Source organism: Barbus barbus (genome assembly GCF_936440315.1).
Source record: "Barbus barbus genome assembly, chromosome: 23".
Taxonomy (NCBI): Eukaryota; Metazoa; Chordata; class Actinopteri; order Cypriniformes; family Cyprinidae; genus Barbus; species Barbus barbus.
In genome coordinates, this window is record NC_136751.1 from 29,130,672 (window position 1) to 29,151,921 (window position 21,250).

Below are 21,250 nucleotides of genomic sequence, written 5' to 3' on the forward strand. Positions count from 1 at the left end.
ATATTAGCTCAAAAAGCATGTATGCATAAAAATCCCCAAAAAACTAAAAATAGTACAGCAGTAACAGTACAATAATATATGTGTCATTAGATTAGATTAGATTAGATTCAACTTTATTGTCATTTATGCAGAGTACAAGTACAGAGCTAATGAAATGCAGTCATTAGCTCTGTATTATCATCATTATGTCATGATGATAATAAAAAATGTCCGCTTAAATGTATAAACCAGTTTTGATAAAAATAGGATAGTTTTGTGAACTGATAGCATATACACACACATACACACACACTTTAAACTTGAAATAAAGCTAAATTCTAAAATATATATATTAGATGCAAAACTTTAAAACTAGAAATAAAAATGTTGCAACTAATTAAAATAAATTAAGTATGAATATTACTAAAACTGAAATAAAAATAAATTAAATTTTTTAAAAAAGTCAAAGAAATCCAAAATCTAAAAAAATAAAATAAAATAAAGTTCTTACACATTCTTATGCTGCATATATATGTAAAAATGCCTTTTTAGCTGGGACTGTCACATAGTTGATTTTCTTTTGGATTTATAATTTTATATTTTCTTGCACTTTTTTCATTTTATTTGTAATTTTATTGTATTTTTGCAATATTTCTATTCAGCTTTATGTGTGTGTGTGTGTGTGTGTGTTTATATATATATAAACACACACACTCTTCCCTTCGGCAAAGTTTTGTTCTCATGAGTTTTGCTCTCTTAACCTGTCTGAGCTGCCCGCTCTCTGCTCACCTGCAGGGTCAAAGGGCATGGAGTCTCCCAACACCCCAAACAGACTCTGGTCACTTTGGTCTCGATTGGGCCAGGTGTTGTTCCGGGGTCCCTGCGGGGGCTTGTGGCCGAGCATCTCAGACATCATGCTGTCCATGTATGTACTGACCAGCCCCAGACTGTAGAGGTCAGAGCTGAGGTCCGGCAGGCCCGGGGCGGGCCACTGCGTCAAGGGCCCAATGGGCGAGAGGCCCCCTAAAGGCCCCTGGGGCCACTTGCTGGGAGCTCTCGGTTGCGGGGGCTGCTGGGAAGAGAGCTGTGGGGAAACCGGCGATGTTTGCTGCGGCTGACCGATCGGCTGCAAGAGATGCTGGTAGAATGGCAGAGTTTGCGAGGTCGGCTGCGACTGCGTTTGCTGCTGTTTTGGCGTTGAAGGAAGCTGCTGCTGTTGCTGTTGCTGTTGCTGCTGCTGCTGTTGCTGTTGTTGTGTTGGTTGCTGCAAGGTTTGCGCCAACACTTGAGACACTTGAGACTGCGAGGGGGGTGGAGCAGCGCCGCTGGGCGGCTTCAAGTCAGCCGCATTCGTAGACGCCACAGAGTTCCTCCTCTTCACCAGCGGAGACGCCTGCTGGGATTTCCCCATGTTGAACCCAGATAGGAAGTCGATGACGTCTTGCATCTCCTGGTCGGTGGGCAGGTTCATGTTCTGCTCGTCTGCAGACGCACCGTTGGTGATCTGCGCATGGCTGGGGTCAGGTGTGCATGGCATGCTGCTCATCTGCAGGAGGCTGTGCAGGCGGCTGGATTTGTCATCTGAGCTGCCGCTGCTCCGTGACGGGGTGCTGGGGATGGAGTAGCTGCCGCCTGCGCTAGAGTTGGACGAGGTTTTCTTGGTGAAGCGTGAGGTGAGTTTGGAGATGGTTTTGGGGAGGCCGCCGGAGGATTTGGTGCTGTTCCCCGGAGGGAGATCGACAGGGCCGCCGTAATCAGTCGTGTCTCGTTGTAGCTGGATCTGAATGGTGGGCAAAGTTTGTTCCCTGCGCACAGAAACACCAGCAAATAAATACATTTTCAATCTGTCTTATTTTAGTATCATGCAGGTGCTATTAGAGTTTGTATTCAAATTTTTTATAAATGTTTTAACTTTTCCATTTAAATTTTTTTTTTTTTTTTTTTTACATTTTTATTTTTATATAGCTTTTGATTTTATTTCAGCTTTAAGATTAGTTATTTCAGTACACAAATATATATTTTTTCAGTAAAATATTGTATACATTGTGTGTATGAGTATAAAATATATAATTTTCTAGATTGTATTTCACAAGGTTTCTGTGTAAAAAAAAAATTAATACTAATAATAAAATGATAACTATATATCATTATCATAACATTGTCATAACAGTCCTTTTTAAAAGTTTTAAGTTTTGGTAATTTTGTTGTTTTTTCCCAATTTTATTATTCTTTGTCTATTTAGTTTTATATTTTTTTGTGATATAGTAATTTGTCATGTGATATTACTATTATTATTTTAATTTTTTATTGTGATAGAATGCTGCAATTTTTTTAACAATATCCTGCCCAGTGACTGCATATGCAAATTAGCAAACTCTAGCACGACATTTGTGTTGTGCATGGTCCCTGTTATATAAATGAACTAAACTAAACAATTTGATTTCAGGTTTAATTTGAGTTATTTTAGTACACAAACAACCTTGCAACTTTTTTGGGGAAATCATGATACATTTTATTTTTCAAGATTCTTTGATGAATAAAAAGTTCAAAAGAACAGCATTTATTTGAAACAGAAATCCTTTCTGTCTTTACTGTGACTTTTAGTCAATATAATGCATCAATGTTGAATAAAAGTAATTTTAAAAAAATAATTTTAACCCCAAAGTTTTGATCATTTTAAAATTCCTATTGTCTTTGAGGGATCTATGTGAAGGTATGATTCCAGCACTAATGCTGACACTGACTTGCGCTCTTTCCAGCGCTGGAGGTCAAACACAGCTGTGTAAAGCACATCCACCAGACCGAGGGTCTTCTCTGGATCCAGACTGCGCTGCAGCAGAGACATTGTTGCTGGATCCTCCTTCAGACACCTACAAGACAAAAAGTACATTTAGAAGATAAGATTAGATTTCAATGTCATTCATTTTATTTTACTGTATTATTTTATTTTATATATTACTGTATAAAAAATGCCTTATCATCAGGAAAGTCTCATTAGTCGACAACATTAGTCGATACTTTGAATAAGTGGTAAATAAAGCAGCTTGAACTCTACTAATCTGCAGACATGGAAGACGTGGATCTGCTGTCGCTCTACTGAGATTCAATTAACTGCTTTAATTACATAAATCTTACCATATACGGTTACTCACCATGTAGATGGAACTTGGATCACAACTTTAGATCCTTCAAGACAGATCTGAGGAGCGTAAGCTTCCTTATTCTCAATCTGAGCCGTGTCAACCACAACCTGCACAAACACAAACACACACACACCATCAGCTTTAATAACTGTATTGCACACACTGTCATGAAGATCTGCCAGTATAAATCATGTGTTGCTCGTCCAGTGATCATAATCAATCATTTCACAGTCAAACTAATGCCAAGTGGAGGCTTGAGAGCCCCAGTAACCCGACTTTTCATCACTGTCAGGAGCCGTTTCCATCCGAAAACACAAATGGAACATTTCCCACAGTTCTTGAAAAGAGGCCGTGAAGCCACAGCATGCAGTTGTGTTTGAAACAGAGAGGGTGTTTCCTATCAAACAGGAAGTGGGCTATTGTTATTAATAGCGCAGGTGTATCCTCAATGTGACTCAACTGACGGCGACTCTCCACTAAAAACACACACACGCCCAAAGGTCACGGTCACTCTGACCACACACACAGCAAGGACAGAAACAGCACCATGGAAACCCCTTTATGATTATTCAGAAATCATTTTCCTATAGCCGGAGGCCTTTTCCAAATCCTCAATATTCAGACTTTCATTCCTTCTTTCATGTGAACGTTGCTGACAGTGAACCAATTAAACCATTCTGGAATATCAAGATTATTACAGAAAACATTTATTAAAAAAACATTTTTGTTACTTGAAATAAATGTAAAACATACACATATATATACATATACATATATATACACATATATACACACATATACATACATATATACATATATATGAAATAAAAACATTGTAAATTAAAAATATGTAAAAAATATTGTCATACATATTTAAAAAAAATAATAAGAAAATAAATAAATTACAAAATTACAAAAACATTACATTTAAAATAAAGACGACATTTTTTAAATAAAAACTAATTCAAAGTGATAAAAAGTAAACTGCCTTGAATGTATTAAAACAATGCAATTTCTTTGGAATGCAATGCAATGTCTCCCTGCCCAAGTGGTCTGTTCCTGTCTGGAATAAGCTGCACTGTGGATCAGACTTTATGCTCTTTGTCAAATGTGTGAAACTCACCAGTCCAGCCTGTCCAAACAGCAGCTGAACGGCCGTCTTACAGGCTCCTCTCCAGCTGGAGGGACACACCTGGTTCAGCACCTCTGTGACGGGCGAATCATCTCGCACAGCCACACCGTTCTGATCCACCGCATCCTTGATCAGCTGCAGCACGGCATGCTGGGAAGAGATTACATTAAATTAAATAAGATGATTCTTTTCACTGTAATATGCATGAATGTTTTACTGTACTACTCTTAACAACTTTAAGGTCGGTAAGATGTTTTTGAAAGTCTCTTCTGCTCAGCAAGGCTGCATTTATTTAATCAAAAATAAATTAAAATTGTGAAATATTATTCCAATTTAAAATAACTCTTCTATGTGAATATATTTTATAAATATAATTTATTTCTGTGATCAAAGCTGTATTTTCAGCATCATTACTCCAGTCTTCAGTGTCACATGATCCTTCAGAAATCATTCTAATATACTGATTTACTGCTCAAGAAACATTTCTGATTGTTATCAATGTTGAAAACAGTTGTGCTGCTTCATATTTTTGTGGAAACTGTGACAGATTTTATTTTTCAGGATTCTTTGATGAATAGAAAGTTCAAAAGAACAGCATTTATTGGAAATAGAAATCTTTTGTAACATTATAAATGTCTTTACTGTCACTTTTGATCAATTTAATGCATCCCTGCTGAATAAAAGTATTGATCTCAATGAAAATGTGCCTAATTGTCATGACAAAATGGTCTTAAAAAGGCCTCGTTTTCTTGTTTTGGATGTGAAATCTGAGGCAGACATGATCTGCGCATAACAGTGGTTAAAACAAACAGTCTGAGATGTGCATACTTCTTGTTTTATCCTTTCTTATTTTTGTACTTGCTTTGATGGAAAACATTTCCAGCTGGGATCTCATCCCATCTCTAGTCATCAATCAGAAGTGTGTGTTCTGAATACCGTTTTAAGCTTGAGGTTATCTGATGCGCTTTCATTGAAGGAAACTCCTCGGAGGAGATGAGAGCCGATCTGGACGGGGATTGTGGGTAATTCACACTGGATGGGCTGAGACGTGGTGTGAAAGCGTCCGGCCTGCTGGGCCTCAGCGTCACTACAGCAGCCCTGCAAAAAACGCATAAAATCACATGACTGACCCAAATACATGAAAACACACAAATGCAAAGTCATGTTTACAAGTAACAGGCTGCAAAATGAGCAGTTCTGTAGAAGAATGAATCGAAAGGTTACAACGTTCAACGTTGCATTTGAAGCAATGAGGTTGGTTGTTGAACATGTTAGATGGTTCCTCCCTGTCTCACTGAACAGCTCTTATCCAGAATATCACACATGATGTGGACAGTCAAGCGTCTGTCTCCGTGCGACTGCTGAACAGAAAGCAGCTTTAATCTGCACTAAGCTGTAATTTCACACACAGCAAACATACCTGCAAAGCTGCTTCCACTGATTTGGGATTAAGGTGAAATCCAGCCTTCAGAGCATATTCACTGTGACCCAAAGAGTCTAACGCTACTTTATACGCCTGCAACACACACACACACACACACACACAAACACAGAGAGACTTATTAAAGTCAGTGGGTCAGTCAGTGGCTCAAAATAAGCCTCATTATAAACAGAATAACATATAATTTACTTTATACGTTTTTACAACATTATAAAGCATAGTCTTGCAAGTGATCAACAAATTCTTAAAAGCAAATTCATACGAAGACAGTTTTGTTACATTATTCCGCATAAATAGTTTATGGTTCACTAATAAATGTAACAAGATTGATCAAAAGTAAACATAGAATGAGATCCACAAATATATGTTAGGAGTTTCACTAAAATTAATTAAATTCACAAATAAATCACATTAAATTTGCAAATAAAATAAATCTTTTTATGTCACAAACACAACTTTGTCTGGCCTTCATTTGTGAATCACATCCTGGTGGTTTGTAGCTTGGCTTTTAAAAATAAGAATATAATATTCTGGTGTTTGCATCAAATGAAATGAACAAAAGTGATTTTATAAACATAGAAAGCTTATTAAATGCAAATAAACTGTCTACTTTAATGTTTTAAATAACTTGTGAAAATATCAAAATATGGGTGAAATTATGTTTCAAAATGAAACATGCAAATCCTGACCTGTACTTATTATACATCTATTATAGCATGTGTGATCATACTAAATTGTATTATTTTTCAAATGATTAAAACTTGATGACAAATAGGTAAACCTAGTGTTTTAAAGGATAGTAACAAAGACTGGTAAAGATTTAAAATGACAATGAACTATGCTTTGGGTGCTTGAAGGAGATCCATGTTCATTTATTTTGACTTTATGTCACGAACAACAACTGCAATAACTTTATTAACTGCTGTCACTGTGGTAAGCCGCTGTAAGCATGTGTGTGTCTCACCTGCAGAGCGTTGTCGATCTTGGCGTTGAGCTCTTTGAGCTGGTGTTCAGGTATGGAGGTGTTCTGAGAACAGAAGAGCTGCTGCACCTGAATGCCAGACACACAGCCGTCTCTCCCTCTCTCCCTGAGACACGCTGTCACCTGAAACACACACACGGCTGGTTAACTCAAATGTATCATCGTTTACTTGATCTGAAAGAATTTAGGTAAGTATTTGAGGTACTATGCATCCCGAAGTGAACAGGATGAAAAGAGACTTCGCAAAATCATATTTAGACAATAAATGGGTGAAGACATATTTTTGATAAAATATAATATCATCTAATTAAAAATCAATAAAATGTGTTGCATTTTATTTAAATATGTTCTAAAATAGAATTAATATAATTCAAACATTTTCAAATGATTTTGTAAGGGTTTGACGACTAAAATGGATCTTTTTTTAAGTATTTACTTTAATATTTTTAACTGAACAGGATGACGTCACAAAATAATGTATATATATATATATATATATATATATATATATATATATATATATATATATATATATATATACACACACACTCACCTAAAGGATTATTAGGAACACCATACTAATACTGTGTTTGACCCCCTTTCGCCTTCAGAACTGCCTTAATTCTACGTGGCATTGATTCAACAAGGTGCTGAAAGCATTCTTTAGAAATGTTGGCCCATATTGATAGGATAGCATTTTGCAGTTGATTGCACATCCAGGGCACGAAGCTCCCGTTCCACCACATCCCAAAGATGCTCTATTGGGTTGAGATCTGGTGACTGTGGGGGCCATTTTAGTACAGTGAACTCATTGTCATGTTCAAGAAACCAATTTGAAATGATTCGAGCTTTGTGACATGGTGCATTATCCTGCTGGAAGTAGCCATCAGAGGATGGGTACATGGTGGTCATAAAGGGATGGACATGGTCAGAAACAATGCTCAGGTAGGCCGTGGCATTTAAACGATGCCCAATTGGCACTAAGGGGCCTAAAGTGTGCCAAGAAAACATCCCCCACACCATTACACCACCACCACCAGCCTGCACAGTGGTAACAAGGAATGATGGATCCATGTTCTCATTCTGTTTACGCCAAATTCTGACTCTACCATCTGAATGTCTCAACAGAAATCGAGACTCATCAGACCAGGCAACATTTTTCCAGTCTTCAACCGTCCAATTTTGGTGAGCTCGTGCAAATTGTAGCCTCTTTTTCCTATTTGTAGTGGAGATGAGTGGTACCCGGTGGGGTCTTCTGCTGTTGTAGCCCATCCGCCTCAAGGTTGTGCGTGTTGTGGCTTCACAAATGCTTTGCTGCATACCTCGGTTGTAACGAGTGGTTATTTCAGTCAAAGTTGCTCTTCTATCAGCTTGAATCAGTCGGCCCATTCTCCTCTGACCTCTACCATCAACAAGGCATTTTCGCCCACAGGACTGCCGCATACTGGATGTTTTTCCCTTTTCACACCATTCTTTGTAAACCCTAGAAATGGTTGTGTGTGAAAACCCCAGTAACTGAGCAGATTGTGAAATACTCAGACCGGCCCGTCTGGCACCAACAACCATGCCAAGCTCAAAATTGCTTAAATCACCTTTCTTTCCCATTCTGACATTCAGTTTGGAGTTCAGGAGATTGTCTTGACCAGGACCACACCCCTAAATGCATTGAAGCAACTGCCATGTGATTGGTTGATTAGATAATTGCATTAATGAGAAATTGAACAGGTGTTCCTAATAATCCTTTAGGTGAGTGTATATATATACACTGCATGTATAAATATATATTTTTAAGTAATTATTATTATTTTTTTTTTTTTCTCATCTAGGGTTGATTGCTTGTGCATTGATTGGTGATGTTTGTACCCCTGAAGCTCCCTTCCATGAGCGGACGGCCTCCTCCAGCTCCGTCAAGGGCCCAGGGCTCGTGTTCTGTGTGTGGGCATTTCCGTGTCTCTCCTGAACCTGTGCTAGCGCCTCGGCCAGGCAGGACTGTGCCACCGGCTGGACTTTCTGCAACGCCTGTGACAGGAACTGGAAATGCACCTGCATCACCGTCAGGAAGCAGCGGCCCAGCACCTAAGAAAGAGAGTCACATTAAACCTTTAACCACAAAACACATCATCAAAACTGACTTGATTCTTAATTCAGGTTCTATTAAAGGGAGAATTCACCCAAAAAATAAAACTGGCATCTTTTACATTTATAAAAAAAAAAATACTATGAAAGTCAACGGGTACCGTCAACTGTTTGGCTACCATCATTCTTCCAAATATCTTCTTGTGTATAACAGAAGAAACAAACTCAAAACAGGTTTGGAAAAAGTGGGGGGTGAGATAACGATAACAAACTGCGTGAACTACCCCTTTAGATCCGTTCTATTTTTGCACAAATTAAAGCATGTTTTCCAAAGTAATTTTGTCTGGATTCTGTTTTAATTGGCTTATTTAAATTTTAATAACTAACAAGCATATCCAATATAAAATTCATATTAAAATTCATAAAATTTAAGTTTATAATTTAAACTTTTTTATTCATTCATTCATTCATTCATTAATTCATTTATTTTTACAATAATCAGGCTATATGTAATGTTTGATTTAAAAAAATATATATATATATTTGGCTGATATTTCACATATATTTTTTAAATAATAATAATTACTATTATTATTATTATTAAGCGTGGTAATCTGCGGAAAAAAGTCTGCTTTGTTCAAAAAAGGCCACACAAGGTGATGTTTACACATAAAATATTCTAATTCTATTCTTTAAACAAAAAAAAACAAAAAAACTTGTCCCTTTTAGACTTGCACTCTAGTCATTTACTGCTTGTTTAATAAAAAAAAAAAAAAAACTAACTAGCTTTTCTAATCTTTTTGTATTCTATCTGTTTTATTTTTATTTAATATACAATTAACAAAAGCAAAAAAGGCCTCTAACACTAGCTTGCTCTATTCTTTCTCTATTCTATCTGTTGTCTTTTTTATTTACTTATAGGCTATCATTTAAAAAAAATAAAAAAAACTTTGCTAAGTGTACTGTGTTAAGCTAACTGAGACTTGTAACAGCACTTGCATATAATTGCTCTTTTGTTGATTTTGATTGCTTCCATTGTCCTCATTTGTAAGTCACTTTGATAAAAGCGTCTGCTATATGACTGAATGTAATGTAATCTAATATAAAACAAAACAAAATACCTGAAAAGGTTGCACAGAAAAATAAATCAGGGAACTTTTTTTTTTGAGAATGAAATAAAGAGGTGTGACATGTTTCTCAGCTTTCCTCGTGTCAAGTGTTCATTAAAGAGAGCAGTCTTTACATCTCATAACAGACATCAATCAGGCCAGAAACAGGCACATACATCAGTAGACTGCGCTCGACGTTCCGGGAAATGGCGGTCGATCCCGATAGTAACGAGCGCGTTCGGAACATTCCCAGACACAGATGCATTCTGAGCAGATTTACAGAGTTACTGCCGTATCGCTTCCTAAATAAGGAGTCTTCCTGACTCGTGTCTTACTCATCAGGACGAGAGTGCGGAGACAAGCTCGTAAAAATAATGAAATAAAGACTGCTCAAACCACTTCAGTCACTTCGCTGATTGGCTGATTTGTTTTCAACAAATAACTTGAATTTTGTAGATGGACAGAATGAGTCAGAATTGTGATGCATGAATTGCTTCTTTCCCTCAAACTTTTCATAAAGAAAGAAGGCAGGAGACAGGCCTGTCACCCCCACCACAGCAGAAAGGGTTTCTTTTACAGGTATCTGCTGAAAATATCTACAGGCCAAGATGTAAAGACAGAAATATGCCATCTTGTGCAACAGGAGACAGGAAAAACAAGGTGGCGCCAGTTTCAGTCTTTCACCCCTCACGCAGAAACACCTGAGAGCCAACAGCATATATAGGAACCTGCTTTAAACATTAGCTCAAGACAGATTTGGACACACTGCTAATAAGGGCATAAATCAACTAACTGTATTATTCCAGGCTTATTTAAAGGTTTCAGGGCTCGTCCATTTGTTGACGATAAGCACAGGAAAGATTCTGACAGGTGAAGCTTACAATAAAGTTAAACTAAAACCTTCTAAGGGTTCAGAATTTAAATTACAAAATTGCAGATTTGTTTTTTTCTCAAAATTGATTCTTGATTCTAATGCACATGATAAAAAACAACCTACACACATTGACATAATAGCATGGTTTAAAATGCCTTACATATACAGTACATATATGCAAAATTAGACAAATAAATGGTAAAAATACTACTACTACTACTAATAATAATAATAATAATAATAAAGGACTGAGGCATTTAACAACCTACTGTAAAAAGTAAATAAGACATCAATACAAATAAATATGTATCATAATAAAATATATACTGCTGTATAATGCAATTTAACATTGATAATGATAACAATAACAATTAAAACAAATATATAATTATATAATATTTACTATTATTATTAGAACAAAAATATTGAAATGGGGAAATAACAGTACAAATTAAAAATAGAAACTAAAGGGACAAAACAAAATTAATATCATTATCATCATCATCAATAATAATAATAATAATGATTATAATAGTAAATATGATACATGAATGCAATATTTTATTGCTATTATTCTTATTAACATAAAATTTATATAATAATTATTATTATTAATAATGATTATAGTAAATGATATATTAATGCAATATTTTATCATTACTATTATTGTTATTACTATTAACAATATATAATATTAATAATAATAATATTGAAATAGGGAAAGAATAGTGCAAATGAAAACGAAATCTAAAGTGGCTAAAAAAAGAGAGTATTTCAAGACCAAGAACACTGAAAGTGAAGATTCATTGAATCTTTAATGGTACAATAAATTCAATACATTGCATGCAAAATAAATCTGGATGACTAGAAACTGTCTAAACTAATTGTTCAGCCCAAATTTAGATGAGGTTTAAACAGCAGTGCTATGCCTTACAATTCATCGTCAGCTGTAAAAATGGGCTCATCCATTTAAAACCTCTCAGGATCAGCATTCAACTGTTCATACGCAAACAAATCACATCACATGGTTTGAAAACCTGATCTAGGGTCAGTGTTCTTATTGAGGGCACCCAAAAAGAGCACTGCTGATTGGCTGAGCTTTGCAGCGGGTGTATTTCTGTAGCGGCGCTTCATTGAGACAATCGCGGTGTAAGCTAACACCCCGGGGACGGGAATACCCTGCTGTCGCCCTGCCAGCCCAGTGTAAACAGGAGAATCAACTCGCCCCTTTGCACACACACAACGGCAGATTCCCGCAAGGCAGGAAGGGCCTCGCAAACAAAACGCTCATTAGCAAACACAAGACGCTGAATAGACACTAGTCACCGCCTGTAAAGTCTGTGCTGTGTTTACAGAGAGAGCTAATAAGCGTGCATTCTGGTTCCGTACAGAATGTTTAGAAGGCCGCAGTTTAATAAACACTGACATTTTCGAGCATATCTGGCAGCTGAAATGTTCTGACAAAACACAGGCTGTGTTTTAAAGCAGCAGAACTGGTATGTTTTCTACGTTCCGTATGTAAAAGAAGACATACCACAAGCCTTGTGTACAAGACAAGACGAAAATACTTGAAAACACAGCCGAAACTTTCCAGAGCAGCTGCTGTAAAAATTCTGGGTGAGTATTCAGGATGTTTTCGCTTCTGCAAACATTATAAAACACTTTTAATATTTGAAAACATTCCACAGCAAACACGTTCAGGTGGAAAGAATTTGGAATTGCCAGAATATTCCGTTTCATACTTTTGAAAACTTTGGCGTTTTGTGTTTAGCGCGAGGTTCCATCGGGACTCAAATTTGGACTGTATAGCTGCAGGTCTGGCCCGGGTCCCTGCTGCAGAGCCCGTTTTAAAGGCCTGTGGTGTGAAGCCTTCCTGCTCGGAGTGTGACCACATCCACCAGGGCACAAACCCTCACTCATAAAGGCATCATTTCTGCATATATGCGTCCCTCGAGCAAGAGACAAGGAGACTGACCAGCACGGCTCAACTCACACGGCCAACCGCACCAGCTAGAAAGTATGTCCAGTTGGATAGAGACGGACAGAGAGAGAGCATCTGGCTTCCGAAGATATCTCTGAACAGAGGAATTCCTCTATAAAAGATCTGGAGGCCTCTTCTCTCTCCGCCTTTGAAAAATAATCAGTGTCTGGAGGAACAACAGCAGCCTGATGGTAAGCATCTCCTGCTAGAACAAACGTCACAGATTGCACAGACTGCTAAACAGAGTTTCTGATGTGAATTACATAAAGGGTGAGAGCTTTCCAAAATTCACAGGCTCTGATCTGATTGGTGGCTGTGATTGCACATCAATATGACTATAACACCATTTTTTTTTATATATATATTTATAACTAAATTAAAGACGACCTATAAATCAAAATTCACTTTTGTATTGTTTTTGAACATAATTATGTGCCTGCAGTGCATGTACACAATCACCCTATTGTGATAAAAATTCATCCACTCATCCATTTTTGTTGTTTTTCCCCCCTGATAAATCAGAAACAGTGTCTCAAAATGAGCCGTTCAGGAATGTACTCCAAAGTGACATTATTTTGAATAGGCCCAGCCCACCACTGGTAACAAAAGATAGCAGAAGTTACACAAATATGGATTTAAATATGGATCGTTTTAAATATGGATTTGTTTTTTTTGTTTTTTACACAAAGGCATGGATTGTGTTTGGTGTGTTTGATTAGGGTTGGAGCTAAACTCTGCAGGACACCAGCCCTCCAGGAACAAGTTTGGTGACCCATGTGGTAGAGTCATACTGCTTACTACACGGCATTTCACCACATGATTAATTATGGTGATAAAAGATATTGATTTAAGATGAAACCGTTTTAAAATCTTACCAGTTTGTTCGTTATCTTACAATCCATTACAGTGTACAAAACAATCGTAGAGAAATGGCAGCAGCTGCGTTTGTATGAAACAAGAGGGAGCGCGTCCATAATACCAGGATAACATAACTAAATATTTGTACAGAAAATACTGATTTGATGTAATATTTTATTAACCAACCAAACGCAAAGCTTTCACAAAGAAAAAAGAATCCCAGCAAGCAAATAGCGCCAACAGCAGTTACTCGGATGAGCCTGTGTTATTAGTTTTTACCGGCTGTTATTGGGAGAGCTTTACAAAATCCACAAGCTCCAATCTGATTGGCTCCTAAAATCACATCCAAGGAAGTTTGTGGGCATCATTTATGGTGTTTTGAGACACCTTGCATGATGTAAACAAGACATTAAGCTACCTTTAAAAGGCACAATATGTAAGATTTTCATAATAAAATATCCAAAACCTACTTGCACAGTGTGATATATTTCATGCAGTTTTGTATTTATGTTATCCCAAAAGTTCCCAAGGATTTGTAAATTATGACTTTTCCCTGGTCATTATACTGACGTAATGTCTGAACTATCCTAAGTTTTTTACGTAAACTACGGCAGCACACGGACACAAATGCTGCTGTACAGTTAAACTAAATCCATTATGGCTGTCGTGAATAAAATTAAAGTGTTGACTGAGCAGATCTAAATTTAATGCTGCAATGTTGCACCATGACTTTTTCATGCGTTTTTACAGTGTTGTGCATTATAACCAATCACACACACGCACGAGTCTGTTGAGCTTATGAATGCTATGGCCAATCAGAGGCATTCAGATGAGTTTTTTGTTCATGGTATGCACTCGCTGACTGAATTCAGCTCTCACGCGAATTCTCTCATCATAACAACAAAGGCATATGTCCGTATGATGTAAGAGATTCATTCATGAAACTATAGACAGCTTTACTGATTATAAGGGTAGTTTTTTTGAGAGCTTAAACTCGAGCTAGACTTATGTCAGCAATAATGTTTTTTGACAATGTAAGTTCTTTGCTCTTAGTTTGAATAACCGTGGAAGGTACAGGTAATAAAAAAATTCATTAATTACCTCATCCGTGAACATCCTCTTTCATAGCGTCGCTTCAAGCTTCGCCTTTGTTATTGTTTTAAAAATGCAACCTCTAGTGGCGAAAACTTATATATTGTGCCTTTAACCTCAAAGACAAGTACTTCTAAACATCGACAAGCAATAATATATGTGCAGGTGGTTTTCGAGCGACTTACCTCAACGTCCTGCAGGCTGAAGTCGTTCTGGTCTTTGAAGTTAGCCGCGCCTGCGCTGAGCTCCATCAGCATTTTGCCGATCTCGGGCTTTATTGCTGTGGTGAGCCGGCTGGTCGTTTCCATGACATGTTCCTGCACGTCCTTCAGTTGCATAGCTGCTTTGGAGTAACGCGAGTCCCGGAAAACACTGCCAAAGAGCTCGGTCAGGAACGCGCTTGCGCGGCAGAACGCATTCAGTGCCTCCAGGTATTTGGAGATGCCCTGCTGGATGTCCGCAATCGCCGTGGTGGCGCCTGGGGGCGGGGCGTGGCAGCCAGAAGGGGAGGAGCCTATGGTCGCCATGGGAGAAGGGGTGGAGCAAGAAGAGCCCAACGGGGCACTGAGGGTCCGACTGAGCTCGGGCAACTGGAACTGTTGGTGTTGCTGCACTTTGTGCTTGGACCCGCCAAGCAAAAAGCGCAGCTTGTAGTCCATTTTACTTTCTTGTGCACTGCAACAATACATAAGTATTCAATGCGCCCAGGGAGTGTTGGTCCTCTCGACTTCACCTTCGAATGAGTTCTGGATGACTAATTTGGGACTCCTGGAATCAAGTAAATAGATAGCTTAAAGATCCCATCAGAGGGGAAGTCATGACAGTATCCCGCTCCAGAGAGAGATGGAGAGCGGCGCGATAAAGGTTCAAGGAAATCTTGCAGCCCAGCTGCAGCTCCGGACGCAGCTCACATCAAAATGTTTGCGCAAAAACGAAGAAAAAAAGATCCCACTGAAAGTTAGTTTCCCTCAGAACTGGTTCACAGGTGCCTTGTGGGAAAAAAATGATCTAGCTTTAATCCTGGATGAAAATCCAAAGTGCATAATCAATCCTTCAAATGGAAGCGAAAAACCATTCTTTCCAAACGCTTTCCGTAGGCCTCTAATAAAAATAGAAAAATCGTAAAAATCTCTCAGCAAAAAAACAATATGAATTTTCAGGAGAGGAAAAACAGTGACAAGATTGGCGTGAGCTATGGGGGTGATGTTGCCTTGGCACGTTGCTCTGACAGATCCAGTCGGTCAGAAGGGTTGCGAGCGCCGTACAGCTGGTCGGGGTCGAGCGGGGGCCGGTTGAACAGACGCAGCTGCCGGGAGAGATCGTCGGGCTCCCTCTTGATCAGTTTCCAGTGCCTGAGGTAGATAATACTCACAACGGAAACAAATGTGCTTCCCGATAGGAGTTTCTCTGCAAACGCAGGCCGCAGCAACAAAAGCACAAATTATCTGTAAGGCCTCTCAGTCATTTCCTGCAAAAGAGACAAAGACAGAATGTCAGTGAGATATCACAGGGAGGATGTGTTTTGACATTTGTTTCCAAGCGTCTCCTGGAGATTTGATTCAGGCATTGGTTGTCAAACAATGCACTCATTACAGTGTATTAGAGAGAGTTTCTCTGGTCATTAAACCATCAACTGTATGAGGCCTAAATTATACTCTTGCTGCATTTGTGTGCAAAAGAATCAAATATTTTCACAGTAATAAAAATGGTGAAAATTGTGTGTAAAGAACCCAGTGTCCTTAACTATAACAAAAACTACTAAAAACAGATTTTGGTTAAAAAACAAACAAAAAAAACAAAAACAAAGCTGAATAAAAATTAAATAAGTGAAAATGGAAACAAACCAAAATAAGTGTGCATTGAAGTACTACTAAAACTGAAAAATAAATGAAAGAAAAATTGAGACATTAAAATCTTTTTTAAAAAGGACATAAACTAATTAAAAAATTAAATGCATAAAAAGAGCTATTTATTTTATATATATATATATATATATATATATATATATATATATATATATATATATATATATATATATATATATATATATATATATATATTAATAAATACTATAAATAACTGAAATAAAAACAACTTTCCTAGACAAGACACATGATTTTCAGCACTCACTCATGTCAAATGGAAGTAAAACTATTAAAAACAGACTTCAGTAAATGAAAACTGAAATAAAATAAAATATTAGATTAAAAATTAAAAGAATAAAATCAAACTTAAAAAACTAAGTGCACATTGAGGTACTAAAATAATTAAAACTGACAAATAAAGTAAAGCTAAATGGAGATGTGAATAAACTTTTTTTTAAAAAGCCAAACCAACTGCTAATTCATAATATTAATAAACAATATAAACATACTAAAATAACAATGCCAATGTTTCCTCAAGACACATAATTTGAATCATTCATGTCAAAGGGAGCAAGCTCTATAGCTATATTCCCCTAACAGAACACACTGAAACAACAAATCACAATGGGCTTTACGTCATGAAAAAAACACTCGTTCTTCAAACTTGACAGAACACTACAGGACAGTACACACAGTATCCCACTGTCTGAAGAACAGGACAGGGCCCGTAGCCCATCCCAATATCTGCAATTCAAAACCACCAGGAAAAACCCATGAGAGATGTGTTGTTTCGGCCTGTCATTATGGAAAAAGTACTGTTGGATTTGCATAAGATGAAAAATATATAATTTCGCTCATATTAACAGCTAAATCATCACACTTCAGATGATGGCCTCAGGTGCTGGATTGAAGAGTTCAAGAATGAATGTAAACATAATTTTGTATACGACGGAATCCCATAATACCCATTAAATGTGTTTTCCCAAATTGTTGATTTTTTGTTTTATTAAATTTTACTGTTAAACATGGTATCCAATGAAATTAATGCATAAAACAAAAAATTTAAATAACATCTTAATAAATTGAAAATAGACTATAAATAACTATAACAATACTAAATTTTTAATTTCTCAAATAAGGTTCTAACTAGACAATAGAACGTGTAGTATACTAATTAAAATATGGATGATATATATATACACTCACACATACACATATACACACAATAATACCAATTATTATAATAACTGTTTTAATATACTGTATTATTCAAAATCACTGTGCTGCTGAATTAACACTACAGGAACTTGTTGTGCTGTTGAAGCAGCATAAAAACATTCCAGAAGTCCCTTCTGTTTATCTGCTGTGTTCCAGTGACCTCAAAATCTCACTTCCTTTGGCAAACAACAAACAGTTATCTAGGAAAACACGCGCTCACATGCACAACAGGCCAAACACAGAAAAACACTCATGTCACCTTTAGAGGACAGAGACAGGCTCCTTCTGTGAGCCTTTCAGAAAGAGAAGAGTAGACGTCTGTCTCCTGTAAAAGCCCGGTCTTTGAGCACATGACAAGGAATAGACGAGTGCAGTTCCTGTCTGTAAACCCCGTGGATTAAAGTGTGTTTCAGTGCCAACCAGGTCAAAGCATTCGCTGCTTAACCTGTTAAATAACACACAACAATGGAAACAGGGTGCCACACTTGGCACATCATACAGAACACCCTCCAGACACTCGACGAATGGGAGACGGCTGAGAAGCGCCCTGGTCAAAGATGAAATGGAAGTCTTGTGATGATGGATCATCTGTGCTGAAGGTCTCGTGCTAAATAAAGTTCAGAACTTCCTCTGTCAGTGCGGCATCTTGTATTGGCAACAACACATTACTAATATCGCTGTGCAGATGAACCATCAACAAACAATCAACCAGCTAGTAACGATGCATGCTTGTTTCCATCCATAACACCACCAAACCCACACGTAACAACAGAATAAGCATCCAAAGATGTTCACATCATGTTGGTGGAAAGAAACACAACAGTTAAAGGGACTGTTGACCCAAAAATTATTCCAAACCAGCTGTTTTGTCCCTACAAAAGAAAACCAATGGGGTACAAATCACTGGACCAAAACCCAGCAATCTGCACATCTAAACTACATTTTAAAGTATCAGGAAACACACTACAGCTGTTTCAACAGGTAAGCTAAGGTATATTAAATAAATATAAATTCAAGTCTCAGTGCAAGCTGCTTTAGAGTAAAAAAAGGATAATCAGAATAATATAGACTTCCATTTAAAAGTTTGGGGTTAGTACTTTTAAAGAAATTAATACTTTTATTCAGCAAAGATGCATTAAAATGGTCAAAAGTGACAGTAAAGACATTTATAGAAAATTCTGTTTTCTACTGTTTTCAACAGTGATAATCAGAAATGTTTCTTGAGCAGCAAATCAGCATCTTAGAATGCTTTCTGAAGATCATTTGACGCTGACTGGAGTAATGATGCTGAAACTTCAGCTTTGATCACAGGTATAAATTACATTTTAACAGATTCATACAGGAAACAAGTTATTTTAAATAGTAATACTACTGTATTTTTGATCAAATAAATGCAGCCTTGGAGAGCAGAACAGACTTATTTCAGAAACATTAAAAAAATAAATCTTATCCCCAAACGTGTGAATGGAAGTGTTAATATCACACACCAACCATGCAGGTAAAAATATCTTTTCTGACTACTATATGGTCCTGCTATATGAAAGCAAACGGTTGATGTGTTGTATTTCAGGGCCGGCGATGATGGGAGGGCAGATGTTGTTCGTGATCCACCAGCCGCGGCGCAGTTCCTGTTGGGCAACACAACTGTCCTCATACATGAAAAACACAACTGTCCACCCCACCAAACCACACTACAGCGCTGCTTTCCACTCGCAGGACACACTTTGAAAACGTCCTTCACATCTGTTACTAATGAAGCCCAGGAATGTTCCCCTCCGCACAGAAAGGTGGATCATTATCAGAGACAGAGAGGATGGCTTTCGTCAGAAGAGGATCAGGACATCATTTATCACGCAGATGAGCATTCAAACATAACATACCTGCAGTGAGAGGCAAAATTCAGCTAGATTGGGAAACTGGACAAAAGTGACAAACCACGAATGTTTTCCAGACAGATTTAGCTCTGTTGTCCGACCCGAGCAAAAACACGTTTAACAAAATCTCAGGAAAACGTCACACTTCAAAAACTAGCTCTTGCTAAAAGCGGCTGTAAAACATCCAGTAGGATGAGTCAGGATGGTCAACTAGTTATTCAACAACTGCCTACTAGATTAGAAAGTTTCTCTTTTTTAGTGTATTAATTCATATTACTTAGCAAATTCAAAGAGAGCGTTTTATTGTGCTGTTTAGCTCAAGGTTTCCCAAATTGGGGTATAAAGCTACTAATTTATTAAAACATAAAAATGCTAAATTAAAATGAATTATTTTAAAATAAAAAATGTAAAACAAAATTGTAAAAAATTAAATAAAATAATAAAAAAATTTAAATAAAACATTAAATCTTTATTTGTTCACCAGCATTTCATGAGACTATTAAAGGATGTCAGAAAATTCATTAAATACTAACTAACTTTAGATATTTATACATATTTTAGGTCAAAAGGTGTACAGCAGCAACAACAAAAAAAAAAACAAAAAAAGTTTGGGAATCGCTGATTTTGAATTGTTACCACGGTAAAATGATGTTGCATCGCTGAATTCATTCCCTTTAAACTAAAACTACTAAACCAGCATAATTATTTAGGGCTTCTTAATACAAACTCAAATAATCCATCTTAAGAAGCACAAGAAAATTATGCTGATTTATTCATTTTAGTTTGAAGAGGATGAGATGCAACTTCTTGGAGAGTGTTTTACTGTGCAAAAATAATCTAATATTAATGCAACAAATTCCTCTCTCTTTGAACATTGTGTTTATGTCATGTCAACATATGAAATATATTTATAATATAAAATTATAACTCAATTTATGACCATTGGCATCCTAGTATTCTCAGTAGTTTATATAGGATAAAGGCCATGCATTACAGTGATTTTTCCCCTCTTCATGTTAACCTCTTAACCGTGGTAAAATCATCATAAACTTGCTTTCTTGCATTAATGTCACTCTGCTTCTGAAAGCTGTCTGTTTCTTGTCATTTCAACTCAAGGATCACTATAATATTTCTTTTAGTGGATCTATTTTTGCGCCCTTAAGTGCTACACTGACTCCAGAGCGGCTGTGGGATTATTTCAGGAGTTTCCCATTCAGAAGACAGACAACAGGCGAACACAACACAAGTGTTACACACAGCGGAGACCCCCGTATCCACACATGTGCTGCGTGCAGCTGTCAAGTGTGCTTATGTCAGCACATAATGCCTATAATCGTCAACATAGATCAGTACCTTACATTTTGACACAAGCCTGTTAAACACAAACAAGTAGGGCTGCAACAACTAATCGATAAAATCGATTATTATCGATTATGAAAATCATCGACAACGATTCTCATTATCGATTAATCGGGTCTGCCCACAGTGCACGTCCAACTTCAGCTGGTTAGTCAAATTACGGCACTGAATAATGCATTTCTATGGGCAAAATGCATCTAAAAATAGTGGAGGAAACAGAATGAGATTCTGCCGGAGAAGCACGTGATCCAAGCTGCCCAAAACATG

At 37.2% G+C, this 21,250-nt stretch overlaps 1 protein-coding gene across 2 annotated transcripts in view; it reads right to left on the reverse strand.

The window, feature by feature from the left end:
* garre1 (granule associated Rac and RHOG effector 1) overlaps positions 1–21,250 on the reverse strand; it is a 36,617-nt gene that overhangs the window by 4,947 nt on the left and 10,420 nt on the right. For both annotated transcript variants that reach the window (XM_079374763.1, XM_079374762.1), the window contains exons 2-10: positions 14,853–16,135; positions 8,541–8,753; positions 6,660–6,800; positions 5,675–5,770; positions 5,191–5,352; positions 4,246–4,404; positions 3,132–3,229; positions 2,724–2,849; positions 769–1,784 (exon numbers count right to left, since the gene is read on the reverse strand). In XM_079374763.1, coding sequence (XP_079230889.1) covers positions 769–1,784; positions 2,724–2,849; positions 3,132–3,229; positions 4,246–4,404; positions 5,191–5,352; positions 5,675–5,770; positions 6,660–6,800; positions 8,541–8,753; positions 14,853–15,356 — 2,515 coding nt within the window. In that variant the 5' untranslated portion in view covers positions 15,357–16,135. The remainder of the gene's footprint in view (positions 1–768; positions 1,785–2,723; positions 2,850–3,131; positions 3,230–4,245; positions 4,405–5,190; positions 5,353–5,674; positions 5,771–6,659; positions 6,801–8,540; positions 8,754–14,852; positions 16,136–21,250) is intronic.